The sequence below is a fragment of the Gadus chalcogrammus genome, chromosome 5 (assembly GCF_026213295.1).
Source record: "Gadus chalcogrammus isolate NIFS_2021 chromosome 5, NIFS_Gcha_1.0, whole genome shotgun sequence".
NCBI classification, from domain to species: domain Eukaryota; kingdom Metazoa; phylum Chordata; class Actinopteri; order Gadiformes; family Gadidae; genus Gadus; species Gadus chalcogrammus.
Window position 1 is genome coordinate 19,306,267 of NC_079416.1, and position 24,219 is coordinate 19,330,485.

General features: G+C 50.3%; 1 protein-coding gene across 1 annotated transcript in view; it reads right to left on the bottom strand.

The window, feature by feature from the left end:
• The window catches only part of sos2 (son of sevenless homolog 2 (Drosophila)), a 40,823-nt gene that overhangs the window by 4,354 nt on the left and 12,250 nt on the right, over positions 1–24,219 (bottom strand). Inside the window, exons 2-21 of the mRNA XM_056590793.1 lie at positions 22,183–22,308; positions 21,639–21,770; positions 20,982–21,146; positions 19,574–19,780; positions 16,992–17,135; positions 16,146–16,256; positions 12,747–12,845; positions 11,733–11,860; positions 9,516–10,177; positions 8,433–8,514; positions 7,833–7,955; positions 6,147–6,259; positions 5,466–5,688; positions 4,424–4,543; positions 3,335–3,497; positions 2,878–2,995; positions 2,419–2,591; positions 1,691–1,807; positions 679–940; positions 165–206 (exon numbers count right to left, since the gene is read on the bottom strand). Coding sequence (XP_056446768.1) covers positions 165–206; positions 679–940; positions 1,691–1,807; positions 2,419–2,591; positions 2,878–2,995; positions 3,335–3,497; positions 4,424–4,543; positions 5,466–5,688; positions 6,147–6,259; positions 7,833–7,955; positions 8,433–8,514; positions 9,516–10,177; positions 11,733–11,860; positions 12,747–12,845; positions 16,146–16,256; positions 16,992–17,135; positions 19,574–19,780; positions 20,982–21,146; positions 21,639–21,770; positions 22,183–22,308 — 3,310 coding nt within the window. The remainder of the gene's footprint in view (positions 1–164; positions 207–678; positions 941–1,690; positions 1,808–2,418; positions 2,592–2,877; positions 2,996–3,334; positions 3,498–4,423; positions 4,544–5,465; positions 5,689–6,146; positions 6,260–7,832; positions 7,956–8,432; positions 8,515–9,515; positions 10,178–11,732; positions 11,861–12,746; positions 12,846–16,145; positions 16,257–16,991; positions 17,136–19,573; positions 19,781–20,981; positions 21,147–21,638; positions 21,771–22,182; positions 22,309–24,219) is intronic.

Genomic DNA, 24,219 nt, shown 5'->3' on the forward strand with positions numbered 1-24,219 from the left:
ACCCCTAGATGTGACACCCCACTGTGACCCCTAGATGTGTCCCCCTGACTGGGACCCCTAGATGTGACACCCCACTGTGACCCCTAGATGTGTCACCCTGACGGGGACCCCTAGATGTGTGACCCCCACCCCAGACCCCGGCCACATATACGGGTGGTACTCACTTGAAGGAGGCAGGATGACGGGGGCGAATATGGAGTTACCTCCTGTAGGAGTCAACAGACACAGAGAGAGGCTTTAGAGGAGGAACTGCCAGCCAGGCTGCCCTGACGCTGAAAACTGATATAGAAATATTCATATCTAATTATTAAATCATCAATATTTGATCAATATCAAATTAACAAAATATGTAATTACTTGAAATACAATTACTATTATAATAAAATTAATACATAATTTCTTAGCTAAATTAAATAAGGTTAGGTAATTTCTTATTTTTCTTCGTGTTATGGCTTGGATGTAATGGGCCGGAGGTCAAAGGTCAGTGGACAGAGGTAGGTCAGGTGCTGGAGGGTCAGGTGTCGGAGGTTAAGGGGTCGGAGGTTAAGGGGTCAGAGGTTAAGGGGACAGAGGTTAAGGGGACAGAGGTCAAGCGGTCGGAGGTCAAGCGTCGGCGGTTCAGGAGTCCGAGGTCAGGGGCCGGAGGTTCCGGGGTCAGAGGTTAAGGGGACCACCCACCGTAGGAGCTGCCGAGGTCGGGCTCGGTGAAGACGGAGCTGAGGTCGGAGGAGGCGGACTGCGGCGGCGTGGGCGTGTTGGGGGAGGTGGGCACCGAGGCGGAGGCGGGCGTCTCCAGCTCCGTCTCGGCGATGCTGCGGAAAGTGATCTTGTGGGGGGGCTCGCGCTCCAGGGCCACGGGGTGTCCCTTCAGGGTGCCCGACGTGGAGGTGCGGACCGGCCGGATCCCCGGGGACTTGAGGGTGTACAGGGTCTTCCTGGGCTGCGGGGGGGAGGAGGGAGGGAGGGAGGGATGGAAGGGAGAAGAGGGAGGGAGGGGGGGGGAGATAGGGGGAGATAGAGGGGAGATGAGACGGAAGACTGAAGGAATTAGGAATGCAACGAAATGAAAATCCTTGGCCAAAGAAACCTGATCTTATGATGACAGCAATGTAGAGTCGGCTCACTTACTGTCGAAAAAACCTTTTTTTTCCCAGACCTAGATAATTTTCATTCAAGTGTCTATGCATCCATGTTTTTCCGACGTAGGTAGGTCGGAAATGACGCGTTTATACCTAAAACGAACGCAGCATAACACTGCATGTGTTTGTGATGTTCTCTGCCTGTGTAGTGAATTGGCTAGTCCCGTGTATCGGATCGGCGCATAGACCTGCGTACTCGCAGGAATGTCCGATATGGTACAACCCTAACCAGAACCACCGTTAATTAGTGTGGTTCGTGGTATGGGCATGTTGTGTCCTCATGGACAGAGACAGGAGAAGTGAAAGAGAGAGGGTAGGTTGTTAAATCGGTCAATTCCCTGAATATGACCGGTTTCAGATTCTTCTGAAACGTTTGACTATTTTCATGGGAAAGCGGAGCCGCCCAGATGTTCAGCGTGGTCATTTGGCATCCACTCTGATTTCCCCGAAGCCTTTATCTGGGGAAAAGGAGGGAGCTCCTGTCCAGAAATGACGGAGGCCCATGACCGGTGAGACACAAAGCCAGGGAGGGATCCGGCGGAGCGGCTTACAAAGCGAGGAGGCTGCCTGCAGTTCCGGGGCTCGATCTCCTGGGACTTGTTGAAAAGGTAGTCGTAGAAGTCCTTCTCGCTCATGTTGCCCATGGGGTTCAGGTTCTCAAAGAACCTCTGGGGAGAGAGGGAGAGACCGCAACAGGTTAGTGTCCGGTCCAGGAGAGTGAAAAATCCACTGCACCACTGCGCTACACAGAACATCCTGTGGACATCGTTGAGCAAGATGCCTGACCTCTACCCACTCCTCAATGGGGTAGGGTTAGGGCCCCTTAGTGTTAGGGCTGAATAGTATAGGAGAAGAAACCGCTGTAGAAGTGTAGCGTCATGCCTTTAAGGCCATAACCAGACTATGGTCAGGCCTCCATTTTAGACGCAATGCTCTAGTCCGAACCGGAAGATTCTCTGCTATGGACAACAGGAATCAAGGGTACGGACAAGGATTTAGCATTTTCGATTCCTGAATGAACGGAAGGTCCCGCACCTGCTATATGACTAGATCCTTTTTTATTATTAATTAGCAGATTAAAGCATCTGCTTAATTTAAAAATATAAATCTTTGAGATGAATAATGTCGCTAAACGCAGAAAAATTCAAATTGAATCACAGCGACGATAATCCATAAAGCAACAAACGTAAAGATTGCCGTGCAGCCAAACGACGGAGCACCAAGACACAAAGCCGGTCCGTACGCCCGGGGACAGAGGGGGGGGCGGGGGGGGTCGTACCCGGACGTCGTGCTCCTGCTTCAGGCAGTAGGGCTGGTTCTGGTACTGCTGGATCTCCCCGGTGATCTCCGCCACTTTCCGCCGCTTGCTGAAGTTGATGAGCTCCTTGCCGTGGCGCTTGAGGTGGTCCGGGTTGCCCTCCTCCGTCTTCAGGATGTTGGTCAGGTAGATACCTGGTCGCCGTGACAACGGGAGGAGGGGCAGGAGGAGGGGCAGGAGGAGGAGGAGCAAGAGGAGGGGGAGGAGGAGGAGAGGGAGGAGGATGAGGGGAGGGAGGAGGAGGAGGAGAGGGAGGAGGAGGAGCAAGAGGAGTAGGAGGGAGAAGAAGAGAGGGAGGCAAGGTCAGTTTAAATATCCAGTGAAGAGTGCGAGTCACTGCAGGAGAACATCAGGTGAGGTAGAACCTCCTGCTCTGGGGAGGTGGAACCTCCTGGTCTGATCCGGCCTGGCGGTTCTTACCAAAGAAAGGCACGCATGGCGGGTTGATGGACTTGAGCTTGGCCAGGTACTTCTTGAAGTGGTCCTGGCTCAGCTCCACCGCCTCCTCCAGGATCTTCTTCTTCCTCTCCGGGACCGCCTGCAACGCAGCACACCGCCGTCAGGAACCCTGAACCCATCCCTCAGGAGTGTGTGTTCCTGCGTGTATGTTCCTGTGTTTGTGTGTTTGTGTTTCTGTGTGTGTTTGTGTGTTCTGTGTGTGATCTCTGTGCGTGTGTGTTCTCCGTCTTCAAGTCTGTTCTGTGTGTGTGTGTTGCGCGAGTCAGTGTGTTCTGTATGTGTATGATATCAGTGTGCGGTTGTGTGTATGCGTTCTGTGTGTGCGTTCGTGCTCTCTGTGCGAGTTCGTTCTCTGTGTGTATGCGTTGTGTGTGCTCTGTGTGTGTGTTCTCTGTGTGCGTGCTCTCTGCGTGTTCACCTCGAAGGTGTGGTCCAGGCGGTACACGGGGACAGAGTTGATGGCGCTGACCACCTCCAGGACGCCGTTGAAGTTGTTGAGCTCCTGGAAGACCTGCAGCACCTCGATGACCCGCGTGAAGACCGCCACGCGCTCGTCCAGGTTCTCCGCCTCCACGATGCACCTGCACACACACACACACACAAAAAAGTAAACCTTTTTGATACAGCTCAGAACTAAATATTATATATATATATATATATATATATATATATATATATATATATATATATATATATATATATATATAGGCTTATATATTAGTGCGGTCAGTTTAACGTCTTATTAACGGCGTTAACGCAAACCAATTTTAACGGCGTTATATTTTTTTCAAAGTTCAGTGATTGAAACAAATAAAAGCCTGGGCTATTGAAGTTTTACGGTAGGCCTACCACTGTCATGCACCTACCCGATGTCAAGTGAACCGGGTTGAGTTCACTACGGGTCTCTCCTCTTCTATCCATCTTGCCAAACATATTTTATTACTGTCCTTCTCAACACTCTCAGATTGCACTAAAAGGCTAGCAGCACGAAATTAAGGGATATTTAGAATAGAAATAAAGTGTGATTTATGGCGATTAATCGCGAGTTAACTATGAACTTAATGTGATTTATCGCGATTGAATATTTTAATCGCTTGAAAGCACTAATACATATTAAATATAAATAATAGGAACACTAATATGCATGAGAGGGGTTAGACTATCTTAGTGTTGGCGAAGCATCTTCCTACTTAAACTGTTGCTTGTTCTGCTACCATTTGTTAGGTTAGACTACCTTGGACTGTACCATGGGGGCCAGAGGGCCCAGAGGGGGTCTGGCCTGTACCATCACCCTGGGACCAGAGGGGATCTAGACTGTACCATCACCCTGGGCCCAGAGGGGATCTGGACTGTACCATCACCCTGGGACCAGAGGGGATCTGGACTGCACCATCACTCTGGCACCCAGAGGGGGTCTGGACTGTACCATCACCCTGGGACTAGAGGGGATCTGGACTGCACCATCACTCTGGGACCCAGAGGGGGTCTGGGAGCAGCGGGGACTCACTTCTCGAACCACAGCGTGAGGTTGGTGGTGTGGCGGATCATGCGGAGCAGGTTGGGGGAGTTCTTCTCCTTGTCCTCCTTGGTCCACACGCTGCCCACCAGCTCTGAGGGCCTCACCGCCCTGGGGAGGAGGAAGAGGAGAAAGAGGAGGAGGATGAGGATGAGGATGAGGTGGAGGTGGAGGTGGAGGGGGAGGTGGAGGTGGAGGAGGAGGAGGAGCAGGAAGAGGAAGGAGCAGGAGGAGCAGCAGGAGGAGGAAGAGCAGGAAGTGTAGGAGGAAGAGGAGGAGGATGAGGATGAGGTGGAGGTGGAGGGGGAGGTGGAGGTGAAGGTGGGGGTGGAGGAGGAGGAGCAGGAAGAGGAAGGAGCAGGAGGAGCAGCAGGAGGAGGAAGAGCAGGAGCAGGAAGTGTAGGAGGAAGAGGAGGAGGAGGAGGAGCAGGAGGAGGAAGAGGAGGAGCAGGAGGAGGAGGAAGAGCAGGAGGAAGAGGAAGGAGCAGCAGCAGGAGGAGCAGCAGCAGCAGCAGGAGGAGGAGGAAGAGGAAGGAGCAAGAAGGAGGAGGAGGAAGAGGAGGAGCAGGAGGAGCAGGAGGAGGAGGAGAATTATTTAGCACATGTCACTTCTCTCTTCTGTCAAATATACATTTTGTAAGTTTACAATATATTTCTGAATAAATAGTATTCTTTATTACCTTAAAACCCAATTTAGACATTTAGAATAACCTGGCTATATCCCGGCTAGTGATGTTAAATTTATAATCTCATCTTCCATCTATAATCCTGTTTCTCTTAGGTAGTAGTCATTACCATCTTCTATATGACTCTGTGGAATGGAGTATATCAATAAATACACCTACACATTTATAACATACACCTGGCCAAGCCTTCCCGACCCCTGACCCAGGCGTCCCGACCCCTGACCCCTGACCCAGGTGTCCTGACCCCTGACCCAGGCGTCCCGACCCCTGACCCCTGACCCAGGCGTCCCGACCCCTGACCCAGGTGTCCTGACCCCTGACCCTGGTGTGTCCTGCAGCCCTCTCACCTGTACAGCTCTGACTCCAGCAGGGTGAGCTGGCGGGCGATCTCGATGGGGTGAAGGGTCATGAGGTCGAAGGTGTCCAGCTGCCCCGCCCGGCTGATGTGCCACTCGATGGGCGGGGGCGGGCTCTCGAAGGTGATGCTGTGGCTGACGCCATTGGCCTGCGTCTGCAGCTTCCTCTTGATGATCTTGTTGATGGACTCCACCCACTTCCTCATCGACTTGCCTGGGGGGGGGGTCGCCGACAGTGACGAGAGCTTAGTCTGGTGGTTACGGCCCCAGTCGTAAAGGTTCTGGGTTCGGTTCCCCTGTGGTGTCCCACGGCCTATCCGTTTTCCTCCCTGAGCAAGACGCCCTCTGGCCCCTCCCCCTAGCTCATGGTCATGACACGTTGCCTCGGATTAAGTCATCTGCTAAATGACTAACGACGGGAAATAGTCTTCTTTGTTTTACAGGACCACCAGAGTATCCTTCAGAATGAATAATCCCATTTGTGAAGTATCATGCGTTTTAAGATTTAAGACTAATATTTTCTACATTACAGAAAAATTCATTAGTTTCATAAGTGAAGAATACTGTGAGATAGGTTCACTTTTCCATAATATCTGATCTGGTAGTTTGGTGTGTATGCTTTGCTCGCGGGCACTCGGGTAGTGTGGTTTTAAGAGTGTGAACGGAGCTGACCTCTCAGTTGTATTTTGCTGGTGATGTATTCCTCTAGTCGGCTCCTCAGCTCCAGGTCGTTCTCAAAGTCGTAGAAGTGGTGCTCCACCCACTGCCGGAACACATTGAGCACCCTGCAGAGAGATGGAGACGCCGTGGTTAAAGGACACACTGAACACGAGCAACACAACACACCCGCTGGACCGCAACAGCTTCTGGGGACCGAGAACACACTGTTTGGATCTTAAGAACTATTGACGTGAGTGCTGGGCTATGCGTGTGTACGAAAGGTTTGCGTTTTGCCAACCAAAATCTGTATTCAAATGTAATCAAGTTTGTTATTCAGTTGTGACTCTAAGCTGTGAGGAATTATGACCTGAATGTGTTCATCAGGAAGGCTAGCCAACGCCTGGACTACCGGTGACCCACAGGTCACCGCCAGGTTCTCGAGTTTCAGAACGTGGAGGAACATGTGGGGAGAGGATCAGCCTATTCGACTGACCAAATACTGATGCGGAGAGTCCTGGTGTGACTGTTCCTAACCCTGGAGAACATGCTGAGCTGGCGCTTGGGTAGGAACGCTGTGTCACTCTCCGTCTGCCCCTCAAACCGTCGGATCACCCTTTAGCAGGTGGCTAATCAAACACCTGATATCAAATCACCGTCTGATAACAAACCACAGGGATCACCATGAAGGACTCTGGGTAGAAGAGCCTGCTGAAGGACTTGATAGAAACGCTACTTAAGAACACTGATGGGACTGTACTTTCTAATGCCGCTTTTCCACTGCATGGTACCAGCTCGACACGACTCGACTCGACTCGACTCAGCTCGCCTTTTTTGCGTTTCCACCGCGATCTAGTACCTCAAGTGGCTGCTTTTTCTAGTACCGCCTCGCTCTAGGTTCCAAGCGGCTGAGCCGATGCTAAAAGGTGACGTCGGCAGACGGCCGGCCACTGATTGGCCAGAGAGTGTGACGAAGTCACGAGAGCGACATGGCAACCATGCTGGTAACGATAGAACAGCCATAGTAGCGCCGCAGCCAACATATTCCACTTCTTCAACTTGCCAGCCAATAATACGAACACGAATACCATCGCATCGATGTTCTCCATTGTTGTTATGTGGGTTCTGTCCATGTGTGGGTTACGTAGGTGTTGTTTGCGTCGCGTACAAAGATACGTCACGGCCCTTTCGCGCAGACGACCCCGCCCACGTCCCGGAGGTACTATTTGCGGTGGAAAAGCACCCGCGCTGCTACCGTGTCGAGTCGTGTCGAGTCGTGTCGTGTCGAGTCGAGCTACATGTGCGGTGGAAAAGCGGCATAATGGTCCTTATTCTAATTCTGTTCTAATCAAGTGTTGTATAATGAGATATCATCTGGTCTAATCGACTCTTTTCCTGAACCAGTCTAATTTCTTGAACCCGGTTTTTCCTGATCTGGTCTGGTCTAATTTGATCCGGTCTGATCTATTGTGAACCAGTCTGATCCAGTCTGATTTAATGTGATCCGGTCTGATCTGGTCCTGATCCGGTCTGGTCTAATGTTATCCGGTCTGATCTAATGTGAACCAGTCTGATCTAATGTGATCCGGTCTGATCTGGTCCTGATCCGGTCTGGTCTAATGTGATCCGGTCTGATCCGGTCTGATCCAGTCTGATCTGGTCCTGATACGGTCCTGATACGGTCTGGTCCGGTGGTGGTACCTGAGTTGGACCGGCTGCACATACTCCTTCCGGAACCTCTGGAGCTCTGCTGCCATTGGCTGATCCCCGTTCCACAGCGCCTGGCGATCCGCCTCCGTGGGCTCCGGCTCTGGGATGTCGATCCTGACCAGAGACGTTCAGATACACAACACATAAACACTAATGGGATACATTCATACATACATTCACACTAATGGTATACCATAATATACACACGTTCATATACACAACACATAAACACTAATGGGATACATTCATCCATTCATTCACATACACACTAATGGTATACCATAATATACACAAGTTCACATACACAACAAATAAACACTAATGGTATACATTCATCCATACATTCACACTAATGGTATACCATAATATACACACGTGCATATACACACTAATGGGATACATTCATACATTCACACTAATGGTATACCATAATATACACACGTTCATATACACGAAAGTTCAACACATACACACTAATAGCGTACCTTCATACACACACGCTCAGATACCCTCTAATGGTACACATTCATATACAGAGTGGAACATGCAGAGGGGAGGAGCCAGGCGAGGGGGAGGAGCTCCAGAGGGTACCTGTCGATGAGCAGCGACAGCAGCTCCTGGGGCTTGCAGAAGGAGCGGTACGTGGTGAGGAAGGTTCGCACGAAGTTGGGGTCTGGAGAGAGATCAGAAGAAAGACCTTCAGCACCGGGCCCTGAGCGGCGGGGACAGAATACCGCGCTCCCCAGGTAACACACACTGACTGGGGTAGGACTAATGGCGCGTTTCCACTGCAGGGTGCGGTACGGTTCGGTTCGCAAAGGTGCGGTACGGATTGCGTTTCCACCGCTAAAAGTGGGCGTGACCCGGACTGAGCCGTACTCGTTGTGCCCTCGTCTTCAGTACTCCTCCGTTGGGGTACCGAGACGCCTGAAAGGGTGCCGGAAAATTCGAGCTACGCACCCCCTCCGTTGATTGGTCGACAGAACCGTCACTTCCGGTCGTCGTGGGGATAAAAACAAACAAACAGTAGCCTCGAGGTATTATTCTTTACAATAAACATGTCGCGTAAAACGCTGGCTTGGGCAAACAAGGAGGTGGAGACGTTCCTCTGCATTCTTGGGGAGGAAGACGTTGTTTACAATGTTTACGTAGCTGCCGCGGCGATTGACATCCGGCCTACCACAAAGGGTACCGTCGGCGGACGGAAACGCGACCTCGGAACTTAGCTGGGCTATACCGCCGCCCTCCCTACCGGACTGAGGCGAACCGAACCGTACCGCGCCCTGCAGTGGAAACGCGGCATAAGTGTCATACGTATACAGCCTGTGGTACCCCTCTTCCCTGGACAGTATATATTATGCAGACAGGCGAGGTGAGGTGTTCTGGGGAGCTAGTACTCACGAGAACACAAATGTACAGAAAGAGGTCTGTCCTTAGCAGTAGTCCGCTCACTAGGGTACCTGTGACAGGTGAGACCCCCCTACTGTGCGCATGGAGGCGGGCCGTCAGGTGAGCCCCCCCTCTACGGGGGGGCTCACCTGACGGCCCGCCTCCATACGCACAGGAAGCGGCCGGAGCCCCCGCCGGCCTACCTGTGGCAGGTGAGCCCCCCCCCCTCTACGGGGCGTAAGCAGCCGCGCCCGTCCAGCCAGGAAACAGGCGTGGAGCACTCACCGGCGTACATGTGGTAGGTGAGCCTCTCGATGAGCTTGACCACCGTGCCCCCCTTGATGATGGGGATGCCCGTCTTGCTCTGCACGCGGTCCTCGAACACGATGTTCTCCTCCGAGTCCTGCACGGCGAAGCGGTACACCTCGGGCGCCGGCAGCCGCAGCGGCTGCGTCTGCTCCTCGTGCTGCAGCACCGAGTCCAGCATGCGGTCCAGCGTGGAGCGGTACTGCAGCGTGACCAGCGCCGCCATCCACGCCGCCTTCTCCTCCGCCGTGCGCGCGCAGAACACGGCGATGTTCTCGTCCTTGCCCACCAGCTCGAAGGCGTGCCGCAGCTCCGAGGCCGCGTCGCCGTCGCGGTCGGCGATGCGGATCTTGCGCAGCACGAACTTCTCCTTCAGGCGGTACTCGGCGCCGCTGCCCGAGCCGGGCAGCCGCGAGCTCTGGTTGGCCTTGCAGCTGATCATCAGCCCGTCGAACAGGAAGTTGTGGCGCTCGTGCTTGGCGCCGGCGCGCAGCAGCGGGCCCTCCAGGATGAACTCGCTGCAGCACTGGCCGATGTCCTTGCCCTCCCAGCCGTCGATGCTCTTCTGGATCTCGTTCATGCGCTTGATGGCCAGCTGCTTGCTGCGCACCTGCCGGCTGTACAGGCGGTACATGGGCTCCCTGTGGGGGGGGCGGGGGGCACAAGGGGGGTCAGTTCAACCACCACACGCAGCCTAGGGCTGCAGGGGCCGACATCAGCATGGTCTGTTCAACTACCCGTTATTATTATAGTTTATTATACGGGTCTTTTCAACGTTCCGTTCACTTGCATGGGCACTTCACAACTTCCGGCGGTCAATTATTTTTGGATAATTCATTGGCAACGGATGAATAATGACCGCTGTCAAGGTAAACAAAATGACTTTTTGCCTTTGGTAACACTCTGCACGTAGTCCGGTAACTTGTCAATGTAATAAGCGGGATATGTATCAACCCAAGCGCTGTCGGTTGCTAAGCGACGACGTCAACGTCTTGGGCGGACTATTTCTCTGCTGATCAACCGTATGAATGCTGGTAACAAATACATTGTAAATCAATTGTTTCATTTTGGCAAGTAGCCGTGTAATAAGCGGGATAATGTCTAGAACTTTGCCGGTCATTATCGTAAAATAAGCCCCTTCATGGCGAAGCAAGACAACTCTGCTGCGCGTCAGTGTCCTGTTCGCCCTGTCGGGGCTTATTTTCTCGATAATAATTGAATCATTATTTATATACCGTAGTCTATAGATTTTAAGATTATTTATATAGCCAATAATCTAACGATTATTTATGTAGTCTATTAATCTAATGATTTGATATCTTCTATTAATCTAACAATTATTTACATAGACTTAATCTAACCATTATTTATATATTTTATTAATCTAAGCATTATTTATATAGTCCATTCATCCAACCTTCATTTGTCTTTATTTGTTTGTAGTCGAATAATCTGCAGATATTTTATAGATTGATTCGATAATCATTTAGTCTATTAAGGTTCATAAATAGTAGAAAACACTCACAAGTTAAACTGTGCTTGCTTTACATGACAACCGGCCAAGGAAAACTAAACTATTCCTTTAATATTGATCCATGAAACCCATAATTGAATTTAAATGCAAAATGAAGCAGAAAATAATAAATATAAAACAATTATCAAAATTTGAATAGATTGAGTTTGTCGGCTGACCAATCGATGAATCGCCTGCTCATTGTAGCCCGACTGGCAACACAGCGGCTAGGCATGGAAACGGTTCCCAACATCCAGACACACTCCAAGAGACAGACGGCAGTAAAACCGAGACATTCCAGCTCAGGCCGGCTCCTTCCCATCGTGATTACGCTGGTGAAGTCACCAGCAGCGGGCCGCCACGACCAGACGCACAGACTAGACTGGGAATTATTTGTGGTGTGTCTGTGTGCACGTGTGTGTGCGTGCGTGTGACTACATACATCTCTGTGTCTGTGTGTGTGTGTGCATGCATGAGCGCGTGTCTGCATGCATGCGTGGCTGTGTTTCTGCATGAATGTGTGCGTTGGTCTGTGTGTGCGTGCGCCTCGGGGTGTGTATGTGTGCACGTGTGTGTGTGTGTGTGTGATTGTGTACGTGTCGGTGAGAATGTGTGTGTTTGACTGTGTGTGTGTGCGTGTGTGACTGTGTTTGTGTGCCTGTTTGACAGTGACTCTGGCTGACCCTGGCTTGCGGCGCGGTTGGTGTTTGGTGTAGATGCGCTCCACGCTGCACTGGAGGTTCAGCAGGGCGGTGATGGCCTGCTTCAGACACTCCCGGTCGTCCTGGTCCTCGCTGTGCTCCTGCAGTTGCTGTGGAAACCGAGGAGGGGGAGGAGGAGAACGGGCCACTTTGATTGGTGGGTTGATTTAATTTAAAAACTTAATTTTCATAGTTTACTTTTGAGTTGTTTAGCACATGCTCTCATCAAAAGAGGGGAACTATTCTTTGCTGCAACAATGATTGCTCGGGGAGGCCTGCAGGTAGACTTGGGACACTGGGATCCGAGCCCAGAAACGTCGGGCTTGGATTCCAACTCCTTAACCACTAGACTATTCTTTGAGACTGCAATCATAACAAAATGCTGGATAAATAAACTCCGTCTCCCGGCAGTGGGGAATGCAGAACTTGAATGTGGCTGTGTTGCAATGTGGGTTGAACCCAGTGTTGCAGTTGTTTTTCGGTTCTAGTCTTACACACGCTGAGGTCGTTTGAAGACACTGGTGGCTGGTGGCCCAGCCAAACCTGGAACCAAACAGGAAGTGGACGAACGTGGCACCACCCTACTGCCACGTTACCATGGAGACAGACTCTCCGACTGTGGCCGGTCAGTGGTAGGTAATCGTAGCAAGTAATGACTACATACGCGTTGGGTGAGACGGGTGGTGGAGCGAGATCTATGGTGAGTGTGTGAGTGCAAGAGTGAGTGAGTGAGTATGAGAGAGTGAGTACTGTGGTGAGTGAGTGAGTGTAACAGTGAGTACGTATTGTGGTGAGTGAGTGAGTGTGAGAGAGTCAGTACTGTAGTGAGTGTAAGTTACACTCACTCACTACAGTACTGACTCTCTCACACTCACTCACTCACACTCACTCCCTCACCACAATACGTACTCACTGCTACACTGTATAAAAGTGAGTATGTATTGTGGTGAGTGAGTGAGTGTGAGAGAGTGAGTGAGTGTGAGTGAGGTGCCTTACCTGCAGCAGTTCAAAGTAGTGCATACAGTGGTAGACTGGGACCATCATGAGCTGGGGAAGAACGTACTGGACGGCCTCCTTGAAGCCTTCTGCAATAGACTGCACACACACACACACACACACACACACACACACACACACACTTAAAGCTTTACTTATAAATATCTTTAGCTTATCCATCGTCCCGCCTCTGTGTGACACAAAAACAGGGGAACAAACTGACAATGCGGTCACTGATCTGACAGGCCAATAACAATACAGAAAGAAACACACATCGCTGTGCGGGGATATTAATGACAGGTCGTGCAGATGACATCACACAGTGGTGACATCATGGCCCCGAGGACGGCTGAGGGGGATGTGTTTTTAACAGGACGGAAGACAAAGGTGATTCTGAAACCACATTACAACTGACACCATTGTGAAGGTAGGTGTGTGTGTGTGTGTGTGTGTGTGTGTGTGTGTGTGTGTGTGTGTGTGTGTGTGTGTGCGAGTGCGTGTGCACAGTACACAGCTATGAATACAGGCAAGCACACAAACCTAAACTCAAAGATGATTGCTGCAGTGTGAGCATAACCATCTGTGTGCCTGCATGTTTTCGGACACATGTGTGCATTAGTGCGTGTTTTGTAGGGCAGCAAAGGTAACTGGAGAGTGAGGGGTTTGACGGGTGTGCGTGATGACACAGAGGGGGGCTGGGGTTGACAGAGTATCCGTTTGAATGCCATGTTCCCTGACAGACGAGTCAGAATCAATACTGTAGTACTCAGGCCGTTGTCTGCAGACAGCCAGGAGGGGCGAGCGGCCATCATGGCCAGAAGGAAAGAGAGAACCGGAAGGGGGGGGGGGGGGGGGGGAGGAAGAAAGAAAGAAAGAAAGAAAGAAAGAAAGAAAGAAAGAAAGAAAGAAAGAAAGAAAGAAAGAGAGAGAGAGAGAGAAAGAGAAAGAGAGGAGCTGATGGCAGTGTCCTGTTTTTTTCGGTGCTTTAGGGCAGAATAACAGTTTTAGAGAAATCTAAATTTAGGCAAGGATCAATGTGTGTCTGTGTGTGTGCCTGTATGTGCGTGTCTGTCTGTGTGGGCCTGCAAGCTTTTGGTTATAAAAACCGCCACCCCCGATTCCATGTGCTGCCACCCCTTTCCTGTCTGCAGTCATGGTGGCTGTGTTACACTGAATCTATGTGTGTTACCCTGAATCTATGTGTGTTACCCTGAGTCTATGTGTGTTACCCTGAATCTATGTGTGTTACCCTGAGTCTATGTGTGTTACACTGAATCTATGTGTGTTACACTGAATCTATGTTTGTTACACTGAATCTATGTGTGTTACCCTGAATCTATGCGTGTTACACTGAATCTATGTGTGTTACCCTGAATCTATGTGTGTTACCCTGAATCTATGTGTGTTACCCTGAGTCTATGTGTGTTACACTGAATCTATGTGTGTTACACTGAATCTATGTTTGTTACACTGAATCTATGCGTGTTACACTGAATCTTTGTGTGTTACACTGAATCTATGTGTTTACCCTGAATCTATGTGTTACACTGAATCTATGCGTGTTACCCTGAATCTATGCGTGTTACCCTGAATCTATGTGTGTTACCCTGAATCTATGCGTTACACTTAATCTATGCGTGTTACACTGAATCTTTGTGTGTTACACTGAATCTATGTGTGTTTACCCTGAATCTATGTGTTACACTGAATCTATGTGTGTTACACTGAATCTACGCAGAGCTCTGATCAATGCTGCTGCAGTTCCAGTTATACATGTTCCCATGCATTAGGGCTCAGAGGAAGGAGATCCACCAACTAGAAACAACATGCTAGGATGCTACAGAAACGCTATGCAAGGCGTTACTTTGGTAGCCTCCCAGCATGTCGTTTCTACGTGAAGTTCAACACAACTACGTAGCAAACGAGATGCTACAAAGATGCTAATAAAGATGCTAGGCGTGTGTAGCGTATAACGTGACTATAAAACGCTAAGACTATCCACCATGGGATTGCAATGGGTTGATTTATTCAGGGTTTCCCAGATTACACGTTGGCTTGGAGACACTTATCCTCTGGTTCTGCTTTGCTTGTGTCGGAAGACAACGCGGGTCCTGCGCTGTGAGCGAGCCAAACGGTGCACGTATGTATTGTGGGTCTCCCCCTGGCTGTCTGTCAGTGCACACACTGATCCAACATGGAGTCCACTCAGTCCGGGTCTTGGCTCAGACGATAGTTTAGGTTCTAAGTACACACATAAACAGAGGAATGTGCGCACACACACACACACACACACTCACACACTCCCCCTAAAGGAACATAAAGGCGATGTGGCTGTAGTTCTATTTTTAAAGCCTTATGGTATTCTCTCACACACACACACAAACACACAGACACACACACAAGGAGGAAAGTAAACAAGATGGAGCGATAGTTGAGAGTGAAATGGAATGAGGGAGAGACTAAATAAATAAATTCAGAGGGTGTAGGTGAGTCAGAAAGAGACAGACCGAGAGAAAGAGACAGAAAGATAAAAGACAGAGACAGATAAAGACAGAGACAGCGAGAGAGACAGAGACAGCGAGACAGAGACAGACGGAGAAAAGACACAGAGAGAATATTCAGCATAAGGAAGAGGGCCAGGACAGATGAAATGCGAACATGGAGAGATGGATGAAAAGCCTTCCAGAGAATGGTTACATCACAGCTCCGGTTTACAGGTAGCCGCTGTCACTCCCCCTCCAACCAACCAAACATGGCTCATTTCACCACCACCACCACCACCACTACTACTAAAATTAGACGAATTACACAACAAGCTTAGCTTCCAACCGACCGAAAGACATGACTCACTGAAGTGGCCTGAATACTTTAATAAACCAAAACGCCGGACCGCTATAAATACCCACGAGCGGCCACAGTGACAAACAAACACCTCTGAGCAGGAGCGCTCCCGCTGGGGGGAATTCAATGGCGTTCCTGTGAGGAATGTCAAAGTAAAACACGGAGCGGCCGGTGCGGAGCGGAGCCTTGTTCGGAGCCCGGAGCGGTGGGAGGCGGACGTGTCGGGACCGGTCCCCCCCTCGGAAGCACGGCGCATTCCTGTCACCGCCGCCGAGGTTCACTTCAAACGAGCGCCGGGGAACAGACGGGCCAGGCTGCGGGTTTTACCCCCCGGGGTCGGCTCTTAACACCCAACAAAGGGGGTTTGTTCTGCCGGGCCGTGTTCGGGTTTTTGTTTTTGCCGGCTCCAGCTCCTCTCACCACGGCGAGACGCTCTGGACGTTCTGGAGTCGCCAGCGGACGCTTTGAGCCTCCCGCGACTCCGCACGAGGTCAGGGAAAGGTCATTTATTTAGAAGGTCCCCAGGCCTTCTAAATAACAGGGGGTGGGGGGTCGTACCTGGAAGTAGAGTCCCACGGTGGGACGGGACATCAGGCTGTTGAAGTGCTCGTGGAAATTCTTGTTCAGGATGTCCTGGGAGAGGGTCTCGTAGGGATCAAAGGCCTGCTCCTACACGCACACACACACACACACACACACACACGTCAGAGGCACTTCCTGCTACCCAGGGGGCCGGATCAGGCAGCACACCTCTGAAGAGGCTTCGCTGAATAAAGACGGCCACACCGAAACGTAAATTGTAGAGAAAGGTAAATAGATAATGGCAGATGAGCGGAAGACGGTTAAAGGCGACATATTACACCATATATTATCACATATTATGTGATTGGCCGTTACAAGCCGTTTTGGAAATCTGCTTCTTAATCACACTCGCACCTGGTGGTATAATATAAACAACAAAACAGGTTAATAATAGTGTACCTTCTGGTATGCTACCAGGCGTGTTCATTGTACCGCAAAAAATCGTCAGTCGCTGATTAGTTAATACCATCGCCTCGATGACAGATCAGCGAGTATTGTTCTTGGCAGCCGAATGTTATTTCAGCGAAACTGCTAGCAGGCCCACAATAATAGCAAGCCAACACAGCCCTGTAAAGCCAAGCCTCTGTAGCGGTTGCAAAATTGTAACCTTGCCGTCGAGGCGACGCGGCACCATGGGCAGTGATTGGTCCGCTCACTAAAACCCGCCGCTGAACCAAAACGGGTTCACGACCGCGTCGAAGCGTCTGCGCGTGTCATTGCGTTGCGTCGACGTGGAACCATGACTGAGCTTTCAGTCGACGCCGCGAGCCTGCTAGCGGCGCTAGCTTCAGCGTCGGCGGCGGCGGCGGCGTCCGGACGTACCTCGGCCAGGTCCTCGAAGCAGCTGCCCACGAGGGGGTGAGGACTGCCGTCGGCCGTCATCTCCACCGCATCCTCGATCAGGCCCAGCAGCTTCACCGTCAGCTCGTGGATGTCCAGGATGTTGCTGAAGATCACCTCCACGTCCTGCACGCGCACAAAAAACGACCACGTTGGGACATCGGTAGACAGGGGGCTACAGACGTTCTTCAATCCTCTCCTTTTTTTTTTTTTTTTGTATATTTCTTTTTAAGATTTTACTTTTGCCATTTTTAATGCTCCATTAAAGAGTGAGATAGAGAGGTAGGTATGAGAGATAGAGGGGAAGGTAAGGGGAGATAGAGGGGAGGACATGCAGCAAAGGACCAGAACCCAGGTGGCTGCGAACAGGACCGAGCCTTAATGGTACGCGCCCCTCCCGGTGAGCCACCTTCATTCATCTTCATTGGAAGTTAATCAATCACGGCGGCTCCGTGGCCCATCCTCTATTGCTGAGGTTCCTTGATTCCCACTGGTCCATCAAACCGCTAACCCTGGCCGTATCAAGGCCCTGCTTTACCCGTTACATACATACTACATACACAGGGCCGGTTGCTTCGGGTGGTGTTGACCAACAGGGCGGCGTTGCCAAAGCAACATAACCCATTTGTATTCTACCGCATTAGCTTAGCAATCTGTTTGCCTACTGTGCAGGTAAGCGGTGTCTGTGTTTTAGCCCGTTAGCTTAGCACTCTGTTTGCCTACTGTGCAGGTAAGAGCTGTGTATGTTTTAGCCCGTTAGCTTAGCACTGTTTGCCTACTGCGCAGCTAAGAGCTGTGTGTGTTTTAGCCCGTTAGCTTAGCACTGTTTGCCTACTGCGCAGGTAAGAGGTGTGTGACTGCGTGTGTGGAGTTGAATGTCGAACAAGGGCGTGACCGAGTGTGTGTGTGTGGGGGGGGGGGGGGGGGGGGCGAAACATGCAGACTCAGCAAATCATTCTCTGGATGACTTACAAAAAACAGTCAAGATTTTCCGGCTGTCTCTGGGCTTGAGGGGAATCAGTCACAGCCACGACAAAGTAGGCACTGCCCCCCCCCCCCCCCCCCCTCCCTGACATCCACCCCGATGATTATTGGCTGTGCTGCGGTATGAGCGGCAGTTCCTGTCATTATTTGACGGTAACGGCGGGCTCCCTTGACATCTCGAGCCCCCTGAAGTCGTGCGGGCACCGGGCCGCGCTGCACCAGACATAAGTCAGGTTATTTTGGCCGGCGGGGGGGCTGCGGATTCCCGGTCCCCGTCTCAACCTAATTACGTGTTCAGCGTTTCCCAGGAGCAGCCGCGCACCCAAAGGGCTGCAGCAGAATTACCCAACCCCGAAATATGCACCAAACCACAGAGGCTCATAAACCGTTCCTTTCATTCCAAAACTCGCCCCTCGCTCCCCCCCCCCCCCCCCTACTGGGGGGAGCCACCTAACATGTTCGCTCTGGTTGTACTTAGTCGCAAAGGCCTTTCCCAGCCCCCTGCAATGCTCTTTAATGCACACACTTTGTGTATTTACTTAATGGTCAGGAGGTAACTGAGGCAGTTTAACAATCCAAGCATCGGTCGGTGTTCACAGTGTGCTAACATTTTATTTTTTTCCAGTGCAGCGGAGTCCTCTGCACTCAACATGAGCATTGACTGAATCCTGCTATGACAGCCTATATACACACTGGCAAAAGAAAATCATCATTAACGACATTTTGCCATTGAGCAACATTTTGACGCCACACAGACGCCTCAGAGGCGTCTGTGTGGCGTCTGTTGGCACAGCGAGCGTAGCAGGCTAGGCTGCAGCCTAGCGAGGGAGATCAGAGAGTCAAGTCTAATCTCTGAACGTTCTTAAGAGTGGCTTTAGCTTTGAATGGACTTGTCAGCGGCCATGGGGAGCCGTTAAGAGAACTGGTTTGTTTCTTTATCATATCTGGGTTTGCTGTCAGGTGGTAATTGCCCCAGTTCCTTATTCAATGTGACATAACGAAACAGGCTCACGCTGTAATCTCCTGTGGCCTATTGCAGCCTACTGCAACGCGGTGACCACATAAGGCCTTTTTTTCCCTTTCTGTTATAGGGTGAGATAGACAGGATGGTATGGTAGATAGTAGGGGTGCGAACGCTTACAAAAGAATGGAAACAGTTACTAACCCTATACTTCAAAACGAGAGCTGGTAAATTGTGAAAAATGAATTCAACTGTAATCAGACAACGCGGTTATATGCTATAGACCCTAGAGTATCTGTGGTATAAAGGCTGGGACGAATTTCAAATTATAAATATACACACTTTATGTTGAAAGTATAGACCGTCGCAATTCCCATTGAAACGAATGGCGCGGTGATTATTCTTATTTTTTTCCCAGTTTTCGTTTACGGATTATGATTTACTAACCGGTGACACGTGTACACGTGCAAACCCCTAGTAGATACAGGGGAGGACATGCAGCAAAGAATCCAACCCGGGTGTCTTCGATCAGGGCGGAGCCTAAGGGGTACGAACTCTACCCGGTGAGCCAATGGGAACAGAACAGCTCTAAAAAGGTCCAGTCTCGTCCGGCGCTCACCTGCGGCGTGAAGATCTTGTTGTTGGACAGGAAGTGGTTGCGGAACACCTTGATGATGAGGTCCAGCTCTCGGAGGTACTGCCGCTCCTCAGCTATCTCCAGCCGCACCAGGTCGTCGTAGGTCACCTCGCCCGAGGAGGAGGGCTCCTCGGTGCACTGGGACACCAGGCCGATGTCCTCCTCCTGGTCGAACATGTCCATCAGCACCTGGCCCGCGGAGAACATCAATGGTTAGCGGTAGTGCTGCTGCACGATTGATCGAAGCGCAATCGCCGTATCAGCCTTTGCGATTGTGTAACCGCCAAAGGCTGCGATAAAATGTACAAAAGAAAAGTGCAAAAAAAAAAAGAACATTTTATTTTCTTGTTTATTCCGTTTATTTTATCTAGTTGTAATATTCAGAAAACCTCACAAAATTTCTGCACTGCAGAAAAAATATATATATATTTTGAAAAATATATATTTTTATTATTCATTTAATTTTGTAAAAAATATTGTATTTTGAAGACGGTACTGTACACATTTTTTTGGTTTTTGTATTTTTTATGCTAGTTCAAGTTTGCATGTTCGGGTTGAGAAATAAACATTTTAAAATTATCGGCAATCTGTGTGCATTTCCCTTGATAACCATTTGTTTATTATATTGCAATCGCAATAATCGCAATATGGCTTTTCCCCAAATTGTGCAGCACTAGTTAATGGACTGCGTTGATACAGCTGATTCTATAGCAAGTGACCGCTCAAAGTGCTTCACAATGTTGCCTATCGTTCACCCATTCATGCACACATTAACACGCCGATGGCGGCGTCAGCCACGCAGAGCAGTAAGGGTGGGGTGTCTTGCTCAAGGACACCTAGACACTCGGTGAAGAGAAGCCGGGTATCGAACTAGCAACCTTCCGGTTACCAGTCAACCCGCTCTACCTCCTGAGCCACATGCCGCCCATCATCACCCGTGTTCCAAAAGTTTTAAAATATCCAGAGATTTCAAAGCCATGCCCTTTACTGTACAAAATTATCAAAATGACGCTGAATGTACACACCAGAAAATAAACGTCCCAGATCTGCACTTATTCACCAAAGTAATAAACACGCAAAGGACTTTGCATTTACATTTAGAAGACACTTTTATCCAAAGCGACAACAGAAAAAACTATATATCGCCGTCGGTACAGTAAGGATGTTGATAGAATCAGGTGCCAAGCACTAACATTTGTTAGGTTAACCCATTCCCCATACAAAACAAAGATAGCTAGGATAAGATGCTAAACAATGCTAAGAACTAATATTAAGTGAAAGGCCGTACAACAAACGATAAGTGCGTACATCAAGTGCCAGGACCCACAACATACAAAAAGTGCGCCAGAGGGGACTTAAGTTGCGAACAAGCGAGTGTGCAACCACCCACCTTGTCTGCACACATGGACACCTTGATGTCCTGCTGGCTGATCTCGTAGTGCCGGATGTTGCCGACGTAGTTCCCGGCCAGCTTCAGTATGTCTGCCGAGATGTACTCCAGCACGGCCACGATGTACAGAGACACGTGGTAGTCGACCTTGTAGCCTAGGACCTCCTGGGGAGACAGAGAGGAGGAGGAGGAGGAGGAAGAAACATGGGATCAGGTGACAGCCACGATTTGTTTTTTAGACGCACGCAGTAGAAGATGTTGATCTGTCTTTGTCTTAATTTCTTTACTGATCTCATCCCTCGTATTTCATGCATCCATTCAAGGCCGCATCTGTGCTACGGCTGTGCAATTAATCCCATTTTGATCGTGATTTAGATTTTTGAGTCAAATGATCTCCAAGCAAATTTAATCAACGTTATATATATATTTTTGTATATTTAATTAATTCATAAAATTTTTCAAACTCAAAAATATTTGTTTGAATAATCGTGATTTCAATAAAGACCAAAATCGTCTTGATGATTTTTGGCCGACCTCTCAGTAGGAGGAGCTTACTCAGAACTCTCCCTAAGCACAGTCATCACATCGCCTCTGATTGGACGCTGAAGGTATCTCATGGATGACAGAGAAGTTCAAAATGGCGGCGGGGGTCACTACCTTCAATAGAGGGTGGATCTTGTCCACGGGGAGGAGCAAGGGGTTCCTCCTCTTCCGCTTCTCGATGGCCGACTGGGCGTCGGCAATGGCCCACTTATCGATGGGGTGGGGGAAGGTCTTCTGCACGCGCTCCTGGAGGAGGAGAGGGGAGGCACAAGAGAACTTTTAAAATACATCGCTGTCAGTACAGTAAAAACGTTTCATATAAACTTGTAAGTGCTAAGCACTCACAATTGCTAGGTTAACGATGACAACAATGAGCGAGTTAAACGAATCACAGACGACCGTGACCAGGCAAAACAACTTCAGACTGGAAGAGGTGTTGTAGATAAATCCACGACGTTGGTCCACGAAAACTAAAGACCGACCAAACACGGAACCAAACCGGCGTGACTCGAGGCTTAGGATTCGTTCTCCGAGGTGGTCCCCGAACGATCTGTTCTGTCCAACGATTCGCCCCCTCAACCAAACGCACTCCGCCCCGCCCGCCGCGGCCAGCAGAGCACCACGACGACCCACCAGGAAGCAGGCATGAAGTGCTCACCTCCACGTCCTGTACGGAGCGCGGCTGGGCCACGCAGAGCATGTTGAGCAGCTGCAGGATCAGCTCCTCGATGTGCTGCAGCGCGTCCTCCTTGGCATCCAGCGTCGGGTGGACCTGCATCTGCACCTGGGGGAGTGGAACAGATTCGTTAGGGTACATCTACACCTGGGGGTGGGGTGGGGCGGGAGGGGTCATTAGGGTACATCTACACCTGGGGGGAGAGACAGGAAGGACCACTAGGCTGCATCTGCCCCTTGGGGGGGGGGGGGGGGGGGGGGGGAGAGAGGGGAGACAGGACAGGGTCACTAGGGTGCATCTGCCCCTTGGGGGGGGGGGGGGGGGGGGGGGAGAGAGGGGAGACAGGACAGGGTCACTAGGGTGCATCTGCCCCTGTGGGGGAGAGAGACAGGACCGCGTCACTACAGGGTCTCCTACAGCACTTCATAGCTTAGGCGGCCGCCTAAACAACACACGCCCGCCTACTTAACTACAATGTCAAAAAAACAACAACATTGTTGTCGTTTCTTTGTACATATTATACAAAAGTTTAAAATAAAGAGTATAAAATAATCAAAACTTCATCCACTCTCTGTATATAGATGAAGCTGCAGCACAACAGTCTGACAGCCTGCATGAAAAAATACATAAATGGTCCAGCAGTAAAAGATTTGTATCACGGTCTGGTACGGCTGATGCCACATTTCCCATCTGGGACGAATAAGAAATCACGTAATTTACCATGGGAGAAATAACAAGAAAGAATCCTTTGGTTTTTAAGGTGTGTTGTGATTGGGTCACCAAAGCCTTGGGGGCGGGTGTACCATACTCATCCAACCAATAGGCACACAGGGTTGGGGTATGATCTACTGTGAGAATGAGGCATCAGTAGGCATCAGTCGGCCCTCCCATCGCTGCCAGTCAAATCCCCCTGGATCCCACCACATTCCTCCACGGGAGACTGCTTCATGGTTTAATATCCACTCTGAGGCCTTTACCGCTGCCAGAGCCAGACGCACATTTTGAAAGGTTTGAGACCAAGAAGATGTTCTTCAACACACTTGGATGTGGAGGTTAACTTCGTACTGCCGATGGCCGAGGGTGCAAAGGTGTCGCCATATGGGTGCTCAGAGGTTCAACGGTAGCATAAAAAAAACGTATATTGCAGTATTACGATGTGGTGACTGCTTCCCCCCCCTACAGATACGGCCCTCAGTCGTTCCCAAAGAGTCCAACGACAGCCGACGACTACACGTACTTCCATGATTCCAGATCAGTGGACGGCGCAGACAAAAGCTCTACTCTGTCAAACTGAAGCAGTCACTGGATCGGTTCAATTAAAAACAACGACGACAAACAAAAGCCATTTAAACGACACGAACGACGGCCCTGCCTCCGGTGAACAGACACCTCTCAAGCAACCGAACGTCAAACACCACGACGACAGAGTGACGTCATGCGTCAAGCAGCGGTGGTTCTACTGTCGGCCACACAGCCCCCGCAGGGAGGCGTCGCCCGGGTTCGAGACAGGAGGCATGGTCTTTGGCAAGGCTCACGAGTGGAAACACAAGTACCACGCCTCCTCCTCCTCCTCCTCCTCCTCCTCCTCCTCCTCCTCCTCCTCCTCCTCCTCCTCCTCCTCCTCCTCGTATCGGCCGTCATCAGGGCTGTGCCTTCTGCGTGGAATGCAGTCAGTTCGGATACTATTATAAGACTGGGAGGAGGAGAAAGATCTGCAGCTGGTTGCACCAGCAGAACGTAAGGTCCCACTTAGGCTACGTTGAACGTAAATCACCCAAACGTTCGACTTTACACTCTACTAAAAAAAATAGCAGTTGCACCAAGCAGATAGTTTCAACGTAACACTAAGTTATAACTTATCTTTTACACCTCCCCTCTAGCTGGTGTAAGTTCCATACTAACGATAAAGAACCGTTAAAAGAAAAAAAACGTAAAAAGATTTCAACACTAAGGCAGGGTAAAGATGGCTATTCGTTTTGAGCAATGGGAAGAGGAGTTTCAACGCGGTTTGCGCCGGGA